Source organism: Limulus polyphemus, unplaced genomic scaffold (genome assembly GCF_000517525.1).
Source record: "Limulus polyphemus unplaced genomic scaffold, Limulus_polyphemus-2.1.2 Scaffold1056, whole genome shotgun sequence".
Classification (NCBI taxonomy): domain Eukaryota; kingdom Metazoa; phylum Arthropoda; class Merostomata; order Xiphosura; family Limulidae; genus Limulus; species Limulus polyphemus.
This window is the reverse complement of record NW_013666666.1, coordinates 206,305-228,353: the sequence shown is the minus strand read 5'-3', so window position 1 is coordinate 228,353 and position 22,049 is coordinate 206,305. Positions and strand designations below refer to the sequence as shown.

The following is a 22,049-nucleotide window of genomic DNA, read 5'->3' as shown; positions in this document are numbered from 1 at the left end:
CCTCAGGTTTCGTGGACAAGACCAAAACGTTATTCCAGGAAGATGGAGCACCGTGTCACACTGTTAGAAACACCCAAAAGTGTCAGGAAGAAAATGGCATCCAGAAGTTGCCCTGACTGAGCCAATCTCCTGACATGAACCCCAACGAAAACCTATGGGCCATACTCGACCGGCAAGTCAAGAAACAACCAAAAAACCAACTTCGAAGAGCAATCTACTCCAAGTTTTGAAGCAAGAGTGGGCAAAAATCCCACAATCTGAAATTGACGAGATGATTCTCACGATGCCCCAAAGGATCAATGAACTCCAGTGAAAGGAAGATGTACTAGATATTAATTAAGTTATAAATATATCAATTCATGTGAATATCACTGAAAAATTTCATTTTTTCTGAAAAGGTGGTGTCTATTTACTTGTGACCATGCTGTGTATATATACACACAAGGCAAAACATTATACATATAGGTGACTGTATAAATAAGTCCTATATAGTTGGGAATTACAATTTTTGATAATTGTACAATACTGATTACTTTATATAATTCCCTAAAAGGGCTAATTCACTCACTGTACGCTTCATATGCACTTGGTATAAAAAATATAATGTACTTGAAACCAGAGTTTTAGTTCAGTATATAGAATCCTATTTTGCTATTTGGCAATGCTATTTAACCCTAAAATACCAGAATTTATAAATGGGAAGCACCAATGGTTTGTTTTATTGGAATTAAAAAAGATAAAATTGTTTGAAACTGTAGATGAACTTTTCCACAGATAATGTAGCTTCTATAAAATAAAATGTTATTTTTATATGCTATATTTGTATGAATATCTAGCTTTCAAAATTCAAAATATTTGTTTGTTAAATGTTTTTTCTAAATTACAAATGCTTACCCTTGCTGTATGTTTGAATTATTGATTTTTATATCTTCCTACATTCTTAATGTTTTCCAATAAAGTTTTATTCTACCGTAAATTTGTCTATATTTTGATTCAAAAAATATCACATGCAGCATCACTGTGTTTATAATCACTGATGTACAACAAAAACAGCTTTTTTACCATGCCAGTATTATAAGCAAGCCATTTTTTACAATTATTATTAATTAAAAGTTTTTATTTGACATATTTAATAAGTGTTAATCCTACTTATATATGTATTTAAACAAACAATTAGTGTTTTTTTTGTCTACTCAAGCAGCTATTTAAGCTGATAAAGCCTAATGTGAATTCAGCTTAAAAATTAGCAATCTTGTCAGTGAAATGAAAGTTGATATGGTTGAGTACAAAATGATGTAACTAAGCCTAACAATAGCCTGATCTTGTTCGACAAAAGAAATTTCCTATCATCCTGTAATATCATTATTCAAATGAAATATAAAATGAAAAAGCAAGCTTGAAAAAAAATCAAGACTGTAAATATGGCCAAAGTTCTTTACAAAAATATTAGCAAGCTAAGCTTTTTTTTTTCTTTTGTTCTGATCTTTACACAAGTCTCTATTGAAGTGGAAGCTGTACTGGCTTACACAGTAGAAAAGAACAGTAAATGACCTTTTGTTATATGTTTAGGTCACTAACCTATGCCTATTTAAAGTTGAGGTATAAACAATTTACATAATACCATGACAACCGAGGTTGACAAACAGTGGTTAGCTAAAATCAATAAAAACAGACTTTTATTAAAATAATAAGGTTCAAATTGCCATCATTTGGTTCAAAATATTTTGAATTTTCTATTAGAGGGTATGAGTGCCATAAGAAGCTCAGAAAAAATTCAGGAAATTCATTACACTAATGTTTTCAATAGGAGCTCCCTGAAATCAACCCAAAATTAAAATAAAAAATATGTATAAAGTTATATAAATACAACTTTTTATTGAATAAGTTTCAATTCTGAAGGTTCTAAACAAAAGTAATGCAAAATGAAGAGTTATATTCATTATTACAAGGTCTTGTTTTATTTCCCCACTTAGCTATAATGTGACTGTTGTATTAAGTTATCATTAATAAAATCAAATGCAAGATCTTATAATTTGTGCATTTTTGAAAAAAATGAAATCCATTCAATGCTTTGGTAATTGGTGGGTTACCTGTTGTTCTTTCACTGAATGAAAGAAATGTACAAAAATAAACATAAATTTGTGGTCCTTCATCCACAAAAACTAAAAACTCGCATTATAGCTAAATGGCTGGTAAAAAAAATAAAAATAAAAGAACTTTGTAATAAATTCTTATAGGAGTTACTTGAAACATTACTAACTTTTGGCATGTACACACATATTTTATATACATACATGTATGTACGCAATGCATGACACTAAATATAAAACATATTTTATCATATACAGTAGTGAATTTACATATCACTGTTAAACACTGGGGGCTTTCTTTTTTAAATTAAGATAATTGGTAAGAAATTCTAATAAAAATTCAATGAAACAATATTTTACCTTGTAAGTTATTTTCCAGTTCATTAGTTATCTTTGGTCTTAGCTGTAATATTTTATAAACATTATGACAATGTTTTATGTATAAACTAAACTTTCTGAAGCCATTTCTTATTCTACAAGCAATGACAAAATGTGGCCTTGCAGGTAAGATTAGGAAATAAGTAAGAAACGAAAAAGCACAATAATTCATGCATGGCTAAGAAACATTCCTCACCTTTGAATGAAGTTCATTCCTCTCAGCTTCCAATCTCTCAATAGTTTCTTTGTCGTTTTGTGCTTGCATTTCTAATACTTTGACTTTCTCTTCTCTAAAAAAATAAATTAATATACTTGAGTTCACCTAAAATTTTTTATTTAGTTTAAACACTATATATTTGCATTAGTACTACTCTAAGAATGTCATTACTATTGGAAATGTCCAAAAACACCTTAGTATGAATGTTATGAATTTACTTATTTTAAACCCTTCTACTCCAGTTATTTAGCTATTTACAAAAGGCTCTAGTTTCAAAGTAATAATTAGAAACTTAGGAACTCAAAGATAAACAAACTTAAAATGATGAATTGGTAGCTTTAAAACTGACGGCAATAAAAAAAAAAAGAACTTTTACCCTTCATAATGTAAAATTTAAAGCTTCAAAAATGTCGAAGATTGAAACTGATTTTATACACACATACTGCACATGAACTTTGTCATAAAAACAAGATAGTTACAAAACTATAAAGCTGTTTCCCAAATATTTCTATGTTTAGATGCAAAAAGACATGTCATAAATATCAGTTAATAACACTAAACATGAAGAATAAAGTGGCCCATATCATAAGAATTATTTCTTTCAATTACAAATATGCAAAGGAATACTGTTCAAGTTTACAAAGTTTATAAGAAAACAAATATTCGGATATTAATGACTTTGGCTAAATATGCTTGAACTGTGATTCACCTTTATAGAACTGACACTTTCTGTTCTCAAACATGCTGGTTTAGATAGCAATGAGGTAAATGATTTCCCTACAAAATTAAGCTTTTGAATGAGATAAAAAATGGATTAAGATTCTCATTAGTACAGAAGTCCACCGGAAAATTGTGCATAGATTAAAATAAGGCTTACTGATTTAAAATTGTTCAGATATTACATTTACATGTGCTACTGATTTCTTTTTAACTACCTCCATTCAGATTATCAAAAAAGATTTTATATTCTTGTAGTGTGTGTTCTTTACATTTTAATGTAACTTTTAAGAAGAGTACTAAGTCAAATTATTGTCAAAACTTCATGACTTTATTTACAGTTAAAACTAAAATTATGCAAGTATTGGGTCATTTCTACAGAAACACAGTGATTAAGATTTATGTACAATATACATTATTTGTTACCAGGTAAGAAAACTTGTTCCAAGAGTGTAATTTCTGTTTATAAAAGTTCCCTAATTTGAAGAAATCATGCTTCATTTTTTCATATTTAAAAAGGGAGCTGAAACATTGATGGAGGATCCTGTATTAAACTATGGATGATGGCTTGTTATCTAAAAACACTTCATTGAATATTATATTTCTAAAACAATATATCAAAATGAGATAAAGTAGTTATCAAGAAGTATATTAATTTCAAGATGTAAATGTAAATTTTCTTTTCATCTGTATTAAAATACTATAAATATATGAAAGAACATGGAAAAAATATTTTTTCAAGACTTATAATCAGATCTTGAAAAACCTGTGAAACTTAATGCCACTTAAACTGGAGTATTATGCAAACATTCGGGAAGATATTACTCCTCTGCAACTTCTATATCTATGAACATTATATCATAAAATGTTTACTTTTCTGGGAACATAGTGAATATTACAATTAATTTTATTCATGATGTTAGAAAAAGATGTAGGTCCAATAAATAAATTTAACACGTCCACCTTTCAAAAGTGCTTGAGTTATAGGTTATCGTATCTTTGTGTTAAATTGATTTCTTGAACCTATGTGTTTTTTCTAACACCATGAATGTATCTCCACATAAGGAACGTGTACCCAATTCCGGTAAGTAAACTCTTCTAATTCCTAACATAGGTATTTTAGGTGACTCTATGCTCAAATATCTACACAAACACTTAATATTTATTAATGGACACCTTATCCTTTTGAAATCCATCAGTGATGCTAAAATAAATGATGCTGTATCTATGACCATTTCCCTTCCTGAATCTATCCAATTTCTGATAATTCATTTTGGAACTAATGATCTGAAACAGGCCAATAAGACTGCTGATGACTGCTTTTCAGAGCTCCAAAACACAATAGCCTATATCTTTAGCCTAAGACCATACATTAAACTGGCTATCTCTAGAGTAGTCCATAAACATGCAAACACACACCTTTCAACAGATGATTTCAACACACAAAGCACCACACCAATAACACAATGAAGTTCAATATTTTAACAAATTAACCAAAATCCTTTGTAAACTCAACACTCAACTTGCCTTTATTAACCACACAAACCTAATACCACCCACTGATTTTCTCACACATGATGTACTTCACCTCAACTTTTCTGGAATCTTTATCTTGACTTCAAACTTCAAATACTTTATCTCTTGCTGTATTCTCCCAGTCTTGTCTTCCAAGTCACCCTAACTATCTCACTTTGCTATTTCTATCCAGACTCTACATCCCCTCCTTTCTCACACTCTAGTGCGTCTGTCACTCAATCTTTTCATCTAACAATTCATTCATTCTCTCACAGTGAGCTTCCAGTCTCAGTTGGTTCTGCTAATGAACTCAACACAAATCACACTTTCCTGCCAACATAAAGTTCCACCAATAAAAACATTCATTCTTCTGTTGTTAACTCTTCCCTACTCACAAACCCTTCATCTTCCTTCTCTTCAAAACTACACAAAACATATGCTAGTGCAAATACTGCATGTTCTATGTTACAATCTTTGTCAGTCAACCGTGCCATCATTTCTCCTGCAGAGTTCCAAATACAAAGTCTATAGTATTTTTACTCAAATTACCAATACTGGAAAGCTGGAATATAAGATAAGAACTTCCTATCTTTTCTCATTTCTGAGATATTAATATATTTATTGAATTAACCAAGGTGGCCCCACCCACCTCTTAAATTTTTTTAAATACTTGCTTACCTACACCTACTTTGCCCAATGACGTGTGTATAACTAATCCCAATGAGGGAAAATCTAGAACAGAAGCAGAAACAGTAAATCTTCTGCAACCCACAACACAGAAGACAAGTCAAGCGGGGAAGATGGACAACCCAAAACCTATGTGAGGACTTATGTGATTGGTTCACTTGATCTCCAAAACCAACATTCATATGAAGGAAGGAGGAGGGCACCCAATTGGAGGAGTGAACTGCATTTGGGCATCTCAACTCTGGGAAATAGTTACTCATCCGAGGGATCTTGTAACTCTCTCTACACCAGCAGAACACCACCACCCTACTCTGAACTAAATGGTTATAGCCATCTTTGTGGAATGCATCCAGCAGGTTGCCTCCATGGTCTACCATCCTAGCAGCTTGAGCTTCCTTACTCCACTGGAAGAAAGAGGGGGGAAAATGTGGTGGAGAGTCTGACAACAACCTAGACAGTGCAATGGGTGATCATGAAACCCTATTTTTCAAAGTAGACCACACCAATTTATTCAATCTAGGCTTGTCAGGGATGGGCAGCAATCCCCTTCTGCTTTACCAATGCTGTCCATGGGTGGTACAGTCTGGCATGGCATATCACAAGGAATTTAAATTCTAGTGATCTTGTGAAACACCCATCTCAAGGATGAGTGTACATAGCCATGGAAAATGTATAAGAATCAACATGGCTTACAGTGCAGATTTGATAGCAAGATGTCTGTGAATGGTTATAGCCTTCTAAGTGAAACTCATTTGGACTACAGACAGAGTACCTGGTCAGGCAACACTCGTCACAGAGTGGGATCCAAAGTGAAGCTGAAGCAGGAGCCCCTGAAAGAAAAGAAAGCATCAGTAAAGACTTACCTTGTGTCACAGCCACGCTGAGGTCTGTAGAATAGCCACAGGTGGCAGGCAATACCCAGAGGAAGCAGAAACAGTGATGTGGTGTAGGTAGAAGGAGTCAACATGTGTGGAGTCATCCACATGCTCAATCGTAGAATCTCCTCCAATGGCCGACAAAGACAGAGGCAAGGGAGAACATAAGGTGACAGATTTGATGTGAGAAAACATGAAAGAGATCACACTGGGAAGGAGACAAGGAGGAATAGGCCAACTGGATCAAACATCGAACCCAGTTGGTCAGGGTAACCGAGGAAAGATCACGAGAAAAGGAAGGTTGCCAAGTGATAAAAAGGATGGGAACGAGGACCCAAAAAGAAAGCCGTGCTAGCAATATAACAATGGACGGCATGGACAGGATAGAGGAGTCTATCCGAATCAGGATGAGGGTAGAGATGAGATATAGAGGATAGGGGAAAAGGAGGACTGACCTTCTTGAGCTGCAGAGGTCTTAGGAAGGAAAGTACGATCCAGATAAAGGATAAAGTAGAAGTGATACAAGGTCCGGGTAACGTTGAAGAAAAAATATCCGAACTAAGATGTCCACAGGCTAGAAGCAGGAGGAAATATAAACAGGGAACATGTAGACAGAGGTTAGAATGGAGATAAAGTGAGGGCATGAAGGAACATATTAATGTCCCAGTCCGGGAGCAAGGGACAACACGGTGGTCAATGGAACCAGAAGGAATGAATCAATATGGAAAGGACAGGGGAAGCAAAGACCCTGCAGAAATGAGAAAAAGGAGGTATGGGATAATGCCACCCCAAAATCAAGGAGACTGAAGAACCCCTCTCAAAGAGCTACATGAGAAACTCAGAGATACAGGCAACGTTGGGTGAGAAGCCCTGAAACCTCAAGTCAATGCCCAGGAGTGATAAATATTCCACTTGTGTTGATAGATGGCCAAAGAAGAAGGGCAAATGGAACAAGCTAAATATGAAGTTACTATGCGAGAGAAACCAGAACTCTTCACCGGGAATCTAACAAAAGCCAGGCATTAAGACAGAGAACAGATGGTGTGAGATTGAGCACTAGTGACTGGTATTGACAGAGCAAGTTGGGATAGAAAGGAAGAGGAGGGATCACCTGCAGTTGGAACAAATGAGGGAACAAGGGTTGAGCAGGATAGTAAGGAGCAATCAGAAGGAACACGCATGGAGTGGCATGTATGAGGGAGACCACCCAATGGAGTAAATGGATGGGAGGGTAAACATAAAGGAACAGATTAGACCAATCCTGGTTGAAGGCATTGACAGCCAAGGCTTGAGGATGGGGAATTTGGGACCGAGGTAATTTGTGATTGAGGGTGGTGGCAAAGCCATTCGTATGGGGCATACCCAGATGCAGATAGATCCACCGAAAAATGACAGGAGGCAGGGACCACTCTGTGGGAGAAATGCAATACGGAAGGGAAAGATGATCAGTTACGAGATTGAAAGTACCCAGTACATGACACATCATCAAATGAATGCAATGTGTGTGGGTTTACTAAAGAAAATCCACAGTGCAAAAACACAGGGATCTGGAATTAGTGCCACCATGGTAGAATTGTTGGAATGGATCATAACCAGCCAGCCACTGGCAAGAGAAAGAAAATGATCCAAAGCCTGATGAACAGCCAGGAGTTTGAGAACACTGTTGTGAAGGGTATAGTATTCTCCTCCACAAACCAATAACCTGAAACCTCCTGGTGATCCACCCAGGCACTCCAGCCCTTAAGGGATGCATCTATGAACAGATGTAAATCTGGCCACAGAAGAGGGAGCGGGACCCCTGCCGACGTGTGGGCCCTGTTCAATCACCAATGGAGATCATCTACAAGGGATTAGGGAAGGGATATAGAAGCATCCAAGGGATCCCAGGCAAGGTTCCATTTATCGTGAAGGACTAATTAAAGAATCTGCATATGGACCCTGCCCAGGGGTATGAGAGGGTCATGGAGGATCGCATCCCAAAAGCGATAGAACCTCGCGAGCTGTAAGTGAGAGAACAGCCCACTCCATAGAATCGAGTCAGAGAGGTGAAGGTTGGGCCAGACTGAGAAGGATGTTGAAGACAACACCCAAGTGGATGAGGTATTGGGTAAGTTGAAGACTTCTCCAATTTGACCAACCAGCCCACCCACACAGCTTTGGTCAGGAGCTGACAAGTGTGATAGGCCGATTCCAGTTCCAAATGAGCAAAAAGAAGCCAGTTGTCCATATAAACATAAAAGTGCAATCCCATGGCATGAATATGCTGAGCAAAGGAGCAGACCACATGACAAAACATGTATGGTGATGAGGCTAGGCTGAAAGGTAAGGTGTGAAACTGGTACACAACGTTCCACCACAGGAATGTGTAGGTAAGCATTGGAAACATCTACCTTAGTCATCCAAAGACCTGGAGAAAATGACCACCAAAGAGAAAGGTATGTCTCCATGGTAAAGCGAAGAGTGTGAACATACTGATTGAAATGGGATAAGTCAATGACAGAATGCCAGTCTTCTTGGGAACCACAAACAGGCAGGAGTAAAAACCCTGTGTATCTGGTGAAACTGGTTCGATAGCCTGTTGTGCGATGAGGCCCTGAACTGCCTCTGACAGACACGCTGGCATGTTGAGGGATCCCATGGAGAAGGAAAGGTAACGGGAACATGGGAGGAAGGGATAGAAAAGGGATAATGTATCCCTCTTAGACCACTCTGCAAACCCAGAAATCAGCGACAAAAAGCCCCCACCAATGAACGAAATTCAAGAGACGAGTCCCCACTGAGCCTGAACCGACAATGTAGTCAACGTTACTGCTGTTGGCAGATTGTACATCATCAAGTAAAACATCCAGCTATGGCACTGCGGGAGGGTGGGATAGAGGTTGGTAAGGGGAAAGTCAGGGACAGGAACCGGTGCTGTGCTCGGCCCCGACAGCGACAAATGACAAAAGTTAGTAAGGGTAGAATGTTGATGGGCCAAGGCCACCCACAACTCCAATGACTCACGAACCAAGTTAAACACATAACCCCGCAGGAACTGCACCATGTGGAGGTCCCTAAGATAAGGAGCCTGGAGACGGGTCCATGCCCAAACCACGTCACGGCCGAAGAGGTATCAACAACACACAAACCACGTTTGAGAGCCAAAGACAACAGACGAACCAACGTAGAACTAAGAATGGAAAAAATTTCAGCAGAAAATCCCTTAGGGTTCCTGTGAAGATCCTCTGACAGAAGGTGAAGGTAGGAAAGGTACCTTAACAGGGTCATGAGGCATACTAATGCCCTCCTGATGATATATCCCCCAACAGGTCAACCATGGCTGAAAATACGGCATCAGATGCTGGCAAAATATCTGAAGTGGTGACTGTAAGTTTGGAATTCATAAATGAGAAAAAGCTGCAAACATGAGGAAGTAATGCTTTAATGAAAATATTAACTACACAACTATGAAGTGTAATACATAAAGTGAAGAAAAATAAAAAAAATAAACCACTTCAAGGTAACTGAACAATGTATGAAAGAATGTCTGAACTCAACAGCTGCCAAACAAGAAGTGATAGTTCGGTAGTGGTGCATAGAGGGAGTCACATGCATCACATGATAGTATTGCTCTCCTGTTGGTGGAGAGGTGATTCATGATGATTTGCATAAGAGGCGTGTTGGAACTTCGGATTTCAACAGAGGGATGATGAAGGCTTGTGAAATGCAACACAAAACGAGAATAGCTAATACTGTGAAAAGAGGGAGTGTACCTTATCGGAAACCAGCCTTTTACCAATAACATCTATTCAAAAACCGCTTCCAACAGCACTTTTTTTAAACCCTTCTCTTTATGATAAAGAATTTACCATAGTAGCAAGCACTCTACCAGATACTATCAAAACCTCTCTGAAAGAAATACCTAAAAACACTTCATCCTCTACTAGCAATGAGCTCTCTCAAATTGTCACACCTGTAAAAAATAAGTGACCTCACAAATTCTAAAGTAATAGTGAACTCTTTCCACATGTCTCCATCATAATTAATATTTTAAACATAGCTCTTTCATATGCAGAACTCAGTATCCTTATTAAAGGTTTCAACTTCTGTCCAAACAACTACTTTGTTAATGAACCCAAATTTCTATCTGACCAACACAAATTTTCTCATAAATTAAGACTTTGCAAATTGTTTCACAACAAATTTCACCCTAGAAACAATCGACCTACACCTATATTCCATGAAAAGACCTCTTGGACACCTACACCAAACAGAAAAACACACTTAGAGAGTTATATTAAAGCTGTAAAAAATGACATAGTTCAAACCTTAAAACCTTACAAGCAATGTCACAATAATCTAAACCAAAAAGAGAAAACTGCTCTGAAAGATCTTAAGTCAAACAACATTAAACAAACCAGCAGATAAAGGTGGGGCTGTGTTATTCTTAACAAAGATGACTATATCGCTGAAGCTAACTGCCAACTTGAGGACACTAATTTCTACAAGAAACTTACACAGAACCCTACAACTCAGTTTACTAAAACCATCAGTGATAAACTTAAAGAACTTCTCCATAAGAAGAATATTAATAAAGAAACTTTCCAGCACTTGATACCCAGATAGGCTTGTCCAGATAGATTTTATCTTTTACTAAAAACTCACAAACCTAATAATCCCAGCTGACCCATATTTTCTAACAGAAACATGGCAACTGAGGAGCTGTCTGCTTTTGTCGACCACCACATAAAAAGTATTCCTTGTACTCTCCCTTTTCACATAAAGGACATGACTCACTTTCTTAATATCATAGAGAAAATCAATACCAACAAACATTTACAGCCTTCTGTGTACAATGGATGTTTCTTCCCTTTACACAAATATTCCACATGATGAAAGATTTGAAATTCTGAAATCTGCTCTAACCTTTTATAGCCCACCAGAATATCAAACAGTAACTGATCTTGCCAGCTTTGTCTTTATCTATAAACAACTTCAAACTAAATAATAAGCATTACCTTCAGGTTAACTGTACTTTAATGGATATCAAAATGGCTCCTAACTATGCCAATATATTTATGGGTCATACTGAAATTAGATTTTACCAAAAATTCCCATAAAACCTCAAACATGGAAATGTTACATATATGACATATTTTTCACTTGGACAGTCAGTTCCGAATCATTTTACTTCTTATGCCAGTACCTTTCATAAACCAATCAAGATAACCCTTGATTACTTCCATAACCAAATTAACTTTCCCAATGTCACTGTCTTTTTAAAAAATGGAATATTACACACCGATTTGTACAGTACACCTATAGACAGACCACAATATCTTCACTATAAAAGCTGCCACTCTACTCACACTACATGAAATATTATCTACAGTAAAGATCTCAGAATAAAAAAATCTAATCAGATGAAACAAATTACAGAAAACACACCAAGAATCTTAAACAAACCATGTTACGAAGAGGATATAAAGATACCATAACTGACAGACAAATTGAAAGAGCTAACAACACTCAATGAGAAACAATCCTTAAGCAGTATAAGATTAAAGTTTCAAATAGAATTCCTCTTGTTATTACCTATCACTTTAAACTCAGAAACATTTTTCACATTCTGAAAAAACATTTTCATCTATTACAACCAAATGGTTGCCTTAGATAAATATTTCCTGAAGTTCCCACAATTCTTTTTTTTTGTTAGTGAAAAATAAATTACAAAAGATTGCTCTGTAAGATGTGCAACAGTGACCCTTGACAAACTCTAGTAAAACGAAATTCATCATCAACACAGGTTGAGTACAGTTAACAGTACACTGTCTTAAAGTAATCACTGTATATTAACCCCTTACTTTCCATACAGGTACTTGGTAAACCAGCTATTTCTATTCCCAGGGACCATATGAGCACAATACAATATGCATTTTTCACACTGAATACAATGAGACTGTTTGAAAGACCTTTCTTTAATAAAATATACATAAATAAATCAAATATAAAATTTCTGATATTTTGTTAAACTTATCATTTTCCCTGGTTCCTGGGAATACAAAATGTCTGGTCACAAAAAAGGTTAAACATACTTATATATTGAAATAAGGTCTGTTATTTGAGTAGTTGTTTTAAAATTACATTAGTTTATAATATACAGAACAAATTTTATTATTTGTCCATTTTTTTGTAAAAATTTGGTAAAATGTCTTTGAAAGATTACATATTATAAGAGCTAAAAAATACACAAAAATATTAATTTATAATTAAATGTTTTTACTTTGTTTGAGCCAATCGAAGATTTTCCTGTAGTTGAGATTCTTTTTCCCATATCTGACTAGTAAGGTCATCATTGGCACTGCACTACAAATAAAAATATATGCGAGCATAGCATATACAGATAAAATGTTACAAATCAAATTGTAAAAAACGAAAATGTTACAAGCTATTCATTAGTAAATATCACTTGTTCAATGACATAGAATAGAAATAAACTACTAATAAGAGTTTGACAATTAAGTTAATATATTTATTTTATGGATAATCAAATAAAAGAACTCATGGAAATCATTTTTACTTTTATTTATTGTGATTTCTATTTCAGTGGGCAAAGATATCTTTTAATTATAAAGCAGAAAACTACCAAGTATTCAAACTGCAAGATTTAATACAAAAAATGAAAGTCAATTCCATAATACTCAAGATGTGTCACAAATTGCATGATAACTGTTACAAAAGGTTAATACAAAGTATGTTTTAAACTTATATTTGCCGGTTAGCACTATTAGCTTCATCACATTAAAAAAAACAACCCACACTAAAAAAAGTGCTAATTTTATTACAGCAAAGGAGCTTTTAAATTACCAGAGACAAATAATTTGCCATGTATAAATATAAAAAGGAAACAGCTTGTTTCAAAATGAAAACTTTTTTATATTTTTAAGTGAATTCTTTTTCTCAGTGTTAAATGCAACTCAACAGTTAATACATTAGGAGAACATAAAGATCTGACATTTTTGACCATTATGGATATTTTGAACTTTTACATTGATGTATTGTTGAAATTAAAAGCTATAAAAAACTTGAGAAATTTTGTCTAAACATGAGTACTGAAACAAATATACATGTATATTAAAAACTAAAATTTGTTGTAATAAAAGTCCTACAAAAGAACTGATGCCCATCACTAAAAAATCTCTGTTTAAAAATTATAATTTCTGTAAATTAGCTTTGGAAATTGGTTGAAACTATACAAAGATGTTAAAATTCTTGCAATTTTCCATATTTAATGAAGGCTTTTAACAAATTTGTAGCAAAGCCAATGTAAACTAAGACCTCATATAGTTTTCTATTGACAAATTAATAAAGTATTAAAAATTCTATTCATATATTGTTGTTTAGTCATTTTCATTTAGCAGAAATTCCAATTAGTGAAATGATTAAACGACATCCACAAAAAACTGACAATTATTTTATAACAACTCAACTCATAACTTTGACGATAAAAGTAAAAAACTTACATTTTGTTTAGGCATAACATATTTCTTTTTTCAAAAACAAACATTTATGAAGATTACTCTAAGTCTGCTCATTAAACTTACAGTTACATTTGTATTTTACAATTTAGACTTATTAATCTACACTTATGTCAGCACATAACCAAATCTAAAAAATTCTCAAGGTACAAATATTTTGCTTTATAGCATGTTTGAAATGAAACAGCTTTTAATTTAGCAGCTTGGAAAGCACACAAAAAAAAACACTAGTAAATTCCAGTATGAAAATTGTTAATAATAACTGTCTTGCTAGGGTTTATCACAAATACATCTGCTCAAAACTTCATTTTTACATGCAACCACAAGAGTTCAAAAATGTTTAGAAGGGAACCACCAATTAATAAAACTGTATAAACAGAAGATTAGAATAAAATGAAACCACTGCTCTACTATTATACATGTTACATTTTCTCTGTTTTTAAGTCAGGGTGACAATATCCCACTGAATAAACATATGTTATGTGTTCACCCAGACTCTCATCCAAGAGTTTATTGGAATGATTACTCATAAACATTAAAGTAAACACAGGCAGATAGATATGTCTATCAAATGTACAAGCCTAAACCATAGAATATATAGTTAGGTAATACTACTATAATCAAAATACACCTGAAGCTTTAAGATGTGATATATAAACTACTATGCATGAATTAGACACTACCACTTAGTTTTCTGTGAAAAAAAGGTGTCCAGGATGAAATATAATAAAACCCTTATTTATATGAATATATATATTACTATATGAATGATGTGTTAGGTTTAAACAAGTTCTGAAAAAAATGAGAAGTAAGAATGTCTGAATTGACAATAGTAATATTTTTGAAAACTAGTCACGTAGCTTTTAGATGTTGTAATGCCATTGGTATTATAATGACTTCAACAACACATAGCATTCCACGCATTTATTAAATTTGCTATTGTAAAAGTATTTTAAAAACATTTTTTTCTTTGACTATTAGTTATTATTTGTTTTTGTTAAAAAATAGATAAAATTTATTCATTATTATTATTTTTTGGTAGTGGTAAAGAATTCATGAAGAAATAAGAGAAAGTTCTGGTGATCACTGACCATGAATGCCTATGAGGGAACTTGCTACGCTGACAAAAGCTCAACATATTAAGAACAATATGCTAAAATTTTGTGGGCATTATACCCTAAAACCAGACATGATATAATGTCCTCAACACCTGTTAAGAATGTCCAATACTGGCATTCAGTTGACCCTAGACACAATTGCCTAGTCAACTTGTGAGATAGCAAATTCTTTTTTTTTTATAATTATGGTTGTGTTTATCATTCATTTATTATTTCCTTCTATTGTTTAGTTTATCTATGAAATTTTAGCTGCATTAAAACCCTAACTCACCTTCTACATAATTATTTGTATTTGAGTAAGAATATATATGTGTATGATGAAACTGACATCAGCTTCCCTAGCAGTGACGTACAGAAGACTCTCGTGACGTACTCTGTGAATAAATACCCTGCCAGAAGTTTCACTGAGATAAAGAGAGAATCATGAAATAGTTATTGCTCTTTGTCACTCAATATTGTTATTGATATTGAAAGGTCTTGTTCGAATATTGTATTTGCTGTATTTAATTTTCGGAGTTAGTTATTTTTTCTGGATTCCATTATTCTGGATTTATTAATATTTATACTAAATGTTTATTAATATTTTTGTGAAGTTCTGGCCAGGCTTTTGTTTATTAACTGTGTTGAAGTTATTTCTAAGTGTTTTTATTGTGAATAAATTATGTTTTTGTTGTTGAACCCTGATTGTAGTGGCATGTTCATTTATTCACAATAGCATATAAAATATGCTTATGGTACTAAAATGTACACTTATAAATACTGCAAACATACACAAGTTGTGGCAAAAGTAATACCCCATGTGTTGAAGTATATCATGCACCTTAATGTCACAAATGATCCTGGTAACGTCTTTCCATTGAATCTAAAGTCATTGCTATCACAGCAACCCCTTTCAGTCTTCTACACCTAAAACAGTCAATAAATAAGTTATTTCACATAAAACACTATTTTAACCAGAAAGTTGACAACTGGTTGTGTTGCTACATAAGTTATTCTCATGTCATCCAAGTTCTTAGTTTTAGGGGTCTTATTTTTCTCACTACTCTAAATGGAGGATGAGATAAGCAGTTTTTAGGTGTTTTATCATTTCACCCCTTGTGTTCTGATGCTGAACATTATTTATCAACATGACAGCATACTGGAGTCCACTTGTTCTTAGTCACTGACCAAGGCTTCTCAGCAGCGAGATTACAAAAGCTGTTGATGTAGGAGCCAATAGGTGCAAGAGCCTCAAACTAAACCCTGTGGTAAACATTGGAGCTTTGGTCACAATCACAAATACTGGATCAGCAACTGCAGAGTTTGGATAAAAAGATTCATCATCATGATCATTTGAGTTTCTTCCAGACTGATTATCATAACTGATGAAAAACAGAAGAAGACTTTCTGCTGTCTCATCCTGAATATACCTATTACTTTAGTGGAAAATTTGGACTTCCATTTTAGAAAATGTGGGTATCTAAGGTATCTGCATTCATTGAATGCCATTGTCAAGTGTATGGCATGGTTGGGGTCTGTACATGCAGGTGTCTCAGAGACTGGTCTGAAATTTGTAACTAAGACAGCAAATATTTTCAGCATGTATTAAGATTTCAAATAGATTTGTATTACTCAAAATTGTTTTATTGAAGTTCATGAAATAGTTGTAATAATAAATAATGATTCCGTATATTATAAGATATAATGACATATATTACTTAGTAAAACTGTTTCTTAGCCATGTCAGTCAATCTGTCTGACTCTGGTAGTGTCTGTACACCTGACTTACATTTTAAAGTTCTAGTAGCTCACCTGATACTGGTACTGTTCTTGTAGATTAGAAATCTGGTTATGAGTATCTTGGAGTTGAGAATCCTTTTCTTTCAGTTTTTCCAAGAGCTGATAAACAAAAAGATAAAACATGTACTTCACCAATATAATTTCTTTATAAAAGTAATACAAACAGTTTTATATTATATGTATCATTTAAACATGGTCTAAGTGCTTGGATGTTGAAGTAGACTATAATTCCATAAACATTCATCAAGAAACTTGAAACTAACTCCTATATAAGTATTGAAAATGTGTAGCTGAAGTCTAATTTACAATAAAATCAACTTAAATCTCATTTTGATGATTCTTTTATGAAGTTCTTGATATTACTATCATACTTCAATTTATACATAATTTTCAATGTTGAAATTACTATCAAACCTACAGTTTACTGTTTATCTATTTGTGTAAGCTAAAAGCGTAAAATCCAACATTTGAACAGTCAAGTGTGATGGTAAACTTACGATGATTGTATAGTTTTGTTTTCATTTTCAACCAAAAACCCACTGTGAAAGAAGCTGTTGTGATCATCACTTGAAAATGGGACGTAAGCTTCTCTCCACGAGCATCTTTTACTACGCACCTCAAGGTTTTAAGTGAGTCATATCTAAAATTTAATTAAACTATTTTTTTGTTCCAGTTATACCAATTAGTATAGCATAAAATCATAGCTAATAATCCATATTTTAATAGTATATTGTTTTAAGTTCTTAATTTTATAAGGAAATATTTTAAAAAATCCTGAATTTCTTCTAGTGTGAGAAATGAGAGATTTTCTCTCTCTAGGCATCCCCCCTTCTCTATTTTATTCACCACCCACCTGACAAGCACAAAATATAATGTAAATTACTCACTATAAAATTGTCATTGCTCTGACAAACACAATTTTAATAGCCTTCAATCTTGTTTGGTTATAGAGCCATCACATAGAAAATCAGACCTCTCTTGCCACATCCACCCTTTCAGGATTTGTCAATAGCTCTTTCTTATGTTTAATAATATATTATTTATAACCAATCGAAAGCCAAGGTTTTCATGTATCAAGTGATATATTATAATATATTGTTTTTTGTACAGAGAATTGTCAATTTCTTTTTCATTACAAGTTTCATTCCCAGAGGAAACACATCGACTAGCTTGGATGAATTTGTGACAGCTCTTATCACATAGTCAGAAAGCCAGAAAAATTGTGAGTTATGAGACATTGTTTGCTTTTCGTATGTTATTATTCTATGTTTTTTTGGTGCATTATTTAATTAAATAAAAATTATTTAGTGAAGTACTACCATTAGTATAAAAAAGTAGGCTTAAATGTTATTGACAATCAACAGCAAAAAATAAAAAAAAAGGGTTGCAGCCCAGTTAAGTAATTTCTTGTTTTTCATGTGTGTTCTTTATTTATTATTATAAAAGTACCCAAAATATAAAAATATGAAACTCTTTAGGTTAGTTAAGGTCAGATTAGGTAAAATAAATAATAATACAATAAAAATTGTTCATGAGGCATGCATGTGAGCAGCTTGTGGGTAATATAATTCGATAGCATAATAGTTGAATGTGAGTTAAAACTTGTAACAGCACGAATAGTAGTTAGAGATGGTTCAAAGGGCAATAAAACAATAAAATTTAAGTATAAATATATGTATGCTGTTATGAGTTTAAAGCTAGTTAAGATAAACAAATGTAGTTTCATGTTATCATTTGAAATCATTCTAGAAAGAAAAAAAAAGTCAATTTAGATTTAGATTTTCTGGCAGTTACAAGGTCAGTCAAATTGATCAACTTTGTTCAGAGTTAGGGTACAGAAAATAACAGATAAAATATACTGAAAAAAATTTGAGAAATGTATTTAGAAGGTTTTAGAGATTATGCAAATGAAATTTGAGATTTTAGAAGAAGAAAAGTATTTTTAATCTTAACATGAAAGTCACTTTGCAATCAGAGCATTTATGATGAAACAAAAAGTATACTATGAGAATTATAAAAGTCAATTTGGGGTCACGAACTCAGCCGAATGAACAAAATTTAACATTTCTAGTGTTTGACCAGATAAGTGTGATGTTGAACAATTTTAGTGTTCTGTTCACTGTCAAATTAAATGATGTATGTGAAAATAAATATTTTGATACACAATTTCAAAATGGGGATTAATGTTGACCAGACAGCAAAACAGTTATTAGAGATAAATTATTTTTACTGTTGTAATAAATTTATAAAAAACAAAAATCACCAAGAAATCTACACATTTAGTTTCCTACATTTTATGAACATAGTTCAACAATGCTAAAGGTATATCAATGTATTGAACACATCTATTCAATATAAAGTGTGTTTCTTTCCAAACAAGAAATATGTATAATCATCTGAATTTAAAACTAACATCCTTTGAACATTTATCACATCCTCAACATACCCAAATAACCTGCAAACCAACATTTTATTATTTCATGTCACATACCTTTTCCATTTGCTGTTGTAGTTCAACTGTTTCTTTTTCCTTGAGATGCAACTCATTTTGTAGTTGCTCCTTTTGCTGAATGAATATCTTTTCTAATTCATGCTTTTCACCAATGGAATTTTCTGTATCTCTCTGCATCTAAAAATAGGATACATTTCTTAGACAATTCCAGGTATTGTTTTATTGCAAATGGCATATAACCTTATGGTATACATTTATAATGAAAATCAAGTTAAATCAAATTCTTGTACATCTTAAGCATAGTTTATTAATATAATAAAAACTCCAATTAGCATTTCAAAGTTACAACTTTTTTAGATTTTACTTTATATACCACTTTATATAACAATAACATGTGCTATTAATGCAGTATTGGTTAGCTAAGCTTTGACAAATAAGTTAGTAGTACTTTATAGTGGATCACAATGCACATTTATGTTACATAAATTATTCATACTGTAAGAACATTACAATAGGTAATAACAGTAATCTGTGATATTTCATTAGAATAGAAAACCATGATTGATATCATACTGAAGCACTGAAAATTCCTGTGTCCAGAATCTTTCAAGCACCTAGCAACACCTCTGACTGTAACTTTTATCTTGTTTTGTATGTTTTCAAGAAATTTAGCAAGCTTTAAGTAAATATTACATGACTTTTGTACACAAAAAACAACAACAGATTTTTTAAACGTTTTTTAACTAAAGATTTGTTCAAGAATATATGAAGTCAGATTGTTCGCTGTTGTGAGTGCAAAGTGATTTTCGTGCTAAAATCAAAAATATTTTTCTTCATCTGAAAATTTTAAAATTTCATTTGTATAACCTATAATACCTCCTAAATAAATAACAAACTTTATATTTTATGTTATTTTCTCTACCCTAACTCTAAATGAAATCAGTGATTTCACCACACTTGTAACCATCATAAAAATTTTTAAATAAATGTAAATTCCCCTTTTTTTCGTTCTAGAATGATTGCAGATTATAACTGAAAATTACAATTGTTTTTCCTAAATGGCTTAATGTTCATAACAGTCTGCCTCTGTTTATACTTAATTTTATTGTTTTTATTGCCCTTTGAACTGTATCTAGCTAATAATCCTGCCACACAAGTTTTAAATCACGTAATGCATAAGCTCATGAACATACCTTGTGAAGAATTTTTATTTTTATTGTTTTTTTCATTATCTTACCTAATATAACCTAATAAGTTTTTAATTTTTACATATTTGTTACATTTATAATAATAAAGAAAAAATACAAATATAGTGCTCACCTGAGTTTTCATTTTTTATTGTGTTGACTGTCAATGAAACTTTTTTTTATACTAATGGTACTAATATATTAAATAATTTTTCATTTAATTAAATACTGCACCTAAAAAACAGAATAATAACGTGCAAAAAGCAAACAGTGTCCTATCACTATCATAATTTTTCTGGCTTTTTAACTTTGCAATAAGAGCCTTTAAAAATTCAGCTAAGCTCACTGATGTGATTCCTGTGAAAATATATTTGAAACTGAAGGACAAAACAGAGAGTGAAATGTACAGAAAACAGCATAATACAATATGTCATTTGATAGATTTAAACTCTGGCTTTCTATTGGTCATACATAACATAGTATAAAACATCAAAAAGAACTATTAGGAATTTGTGAAAGATGGGATGTGATGGGTGGGCATGGCAAGTGGGTCTGATTTTCTAGTTGATGATGTTGAGAAACAAGATTGAAGGGTACAGAAATATTCTTTGCCTGAGTAATATCTATATTACTATAATAACTTATATCTAAATTTCATACTTCTCAGAAGGATGATAAATTAGAAAAGAGGGAAAGCATAGAGAACAAATGCCGCAATTATCATACCAAGGAGTTTAAGGATTTTTTTAATATTTCCTTATAAAATCAAGAACTCAAAACTTATATAATTTTAAAATTTGGTTTATTAACTATATTTTTATGCCAAGTTTGTTTGTACATTGATAACAAAGTAGTTTAATTAAATTTTGAATGCAACTGTGTAAAAGGTCATGACATGTGCATTTTGACCTACCTGTTGCAAAAGGTTAAACAGCAAGTTTCATATTAACTCTTATCAGATCTGGGTGCATTGACTTAATGAACCTGAAGTATGGTTCTTTTTACTGCACTGTGAACAAAATACTGGATAAAATAGTTTCAAACTTCAGAAGAACTTTGTACAGATTATTTAGCTTCTGTAAATAAAATATCTTATTCTTTTATGGGATATTTGTATGAGTTTACAGCTTTGATATTTCAAAAAGATTTCATTGCGATACTTTTTTCTAAGAAACAATCAAAAATGCTACCTTTGTTGTAGATTTAATTACTGATTTGTATGTGTTCTGACATCCTTTTAACTTTCAAATAGTTTCAATTTTATTAATCTGTAATTTTTTCTTTCTTTAAGATGTGAAAAACACTACATGGAGTTTCACTGTATTTGTGATCACTATCATATAATAGAAATATTTTTTTCCATACCAAAATTATATGAAAGACACTTTTTTGTTTGACTGTTAATCAGAAGGTTTCATTCCATATATGTAATAATCCCATACAAGCTGTTACTTAGGCTGATAAGCCCTAATTTAAAGAAGACCTAACAAATTGGCCTTATTGGCAAAATGAAACTT

The 22,049-nt window shown here is 32.9% G+C and overlaps 1 protein-coding gene across 2 annotated transcripts in view; it reads right to left on the bottom strand.

The window, feature by feature from the left end:
* The window catches only part of LOC106461907 (early endosome antigen 1-like), a 185,333-nt gene that overhangs the window by 96,328 nt on the left and 66,956 nt on the right, over positions 1–22,049 (bottom strand). For both annotated transcript variants that reach the window (XM_013921774.2, XM_013921775.2), the window contains 4 exons: positions 19,385–19,522; positions 16,906–16,992; positions 12,742–12,824; positions 2,665–2,758 (listed from right to left, as the gene is read on the bottom strand). In XM_013921774.2, the coding sequence (XP_013777228.1) occupies positions 2,665–2,758; positions 12,742–12,824; positions 16,906–16,992; positions 19,385–19,522 (402 nt within the window). The remainder of the gene's footprint in view (positions 1–2,664; positions 2,759–12,741; positions 12,825–16,905; positions 16,993–19,384; positions 19,523–22,049) is intronic.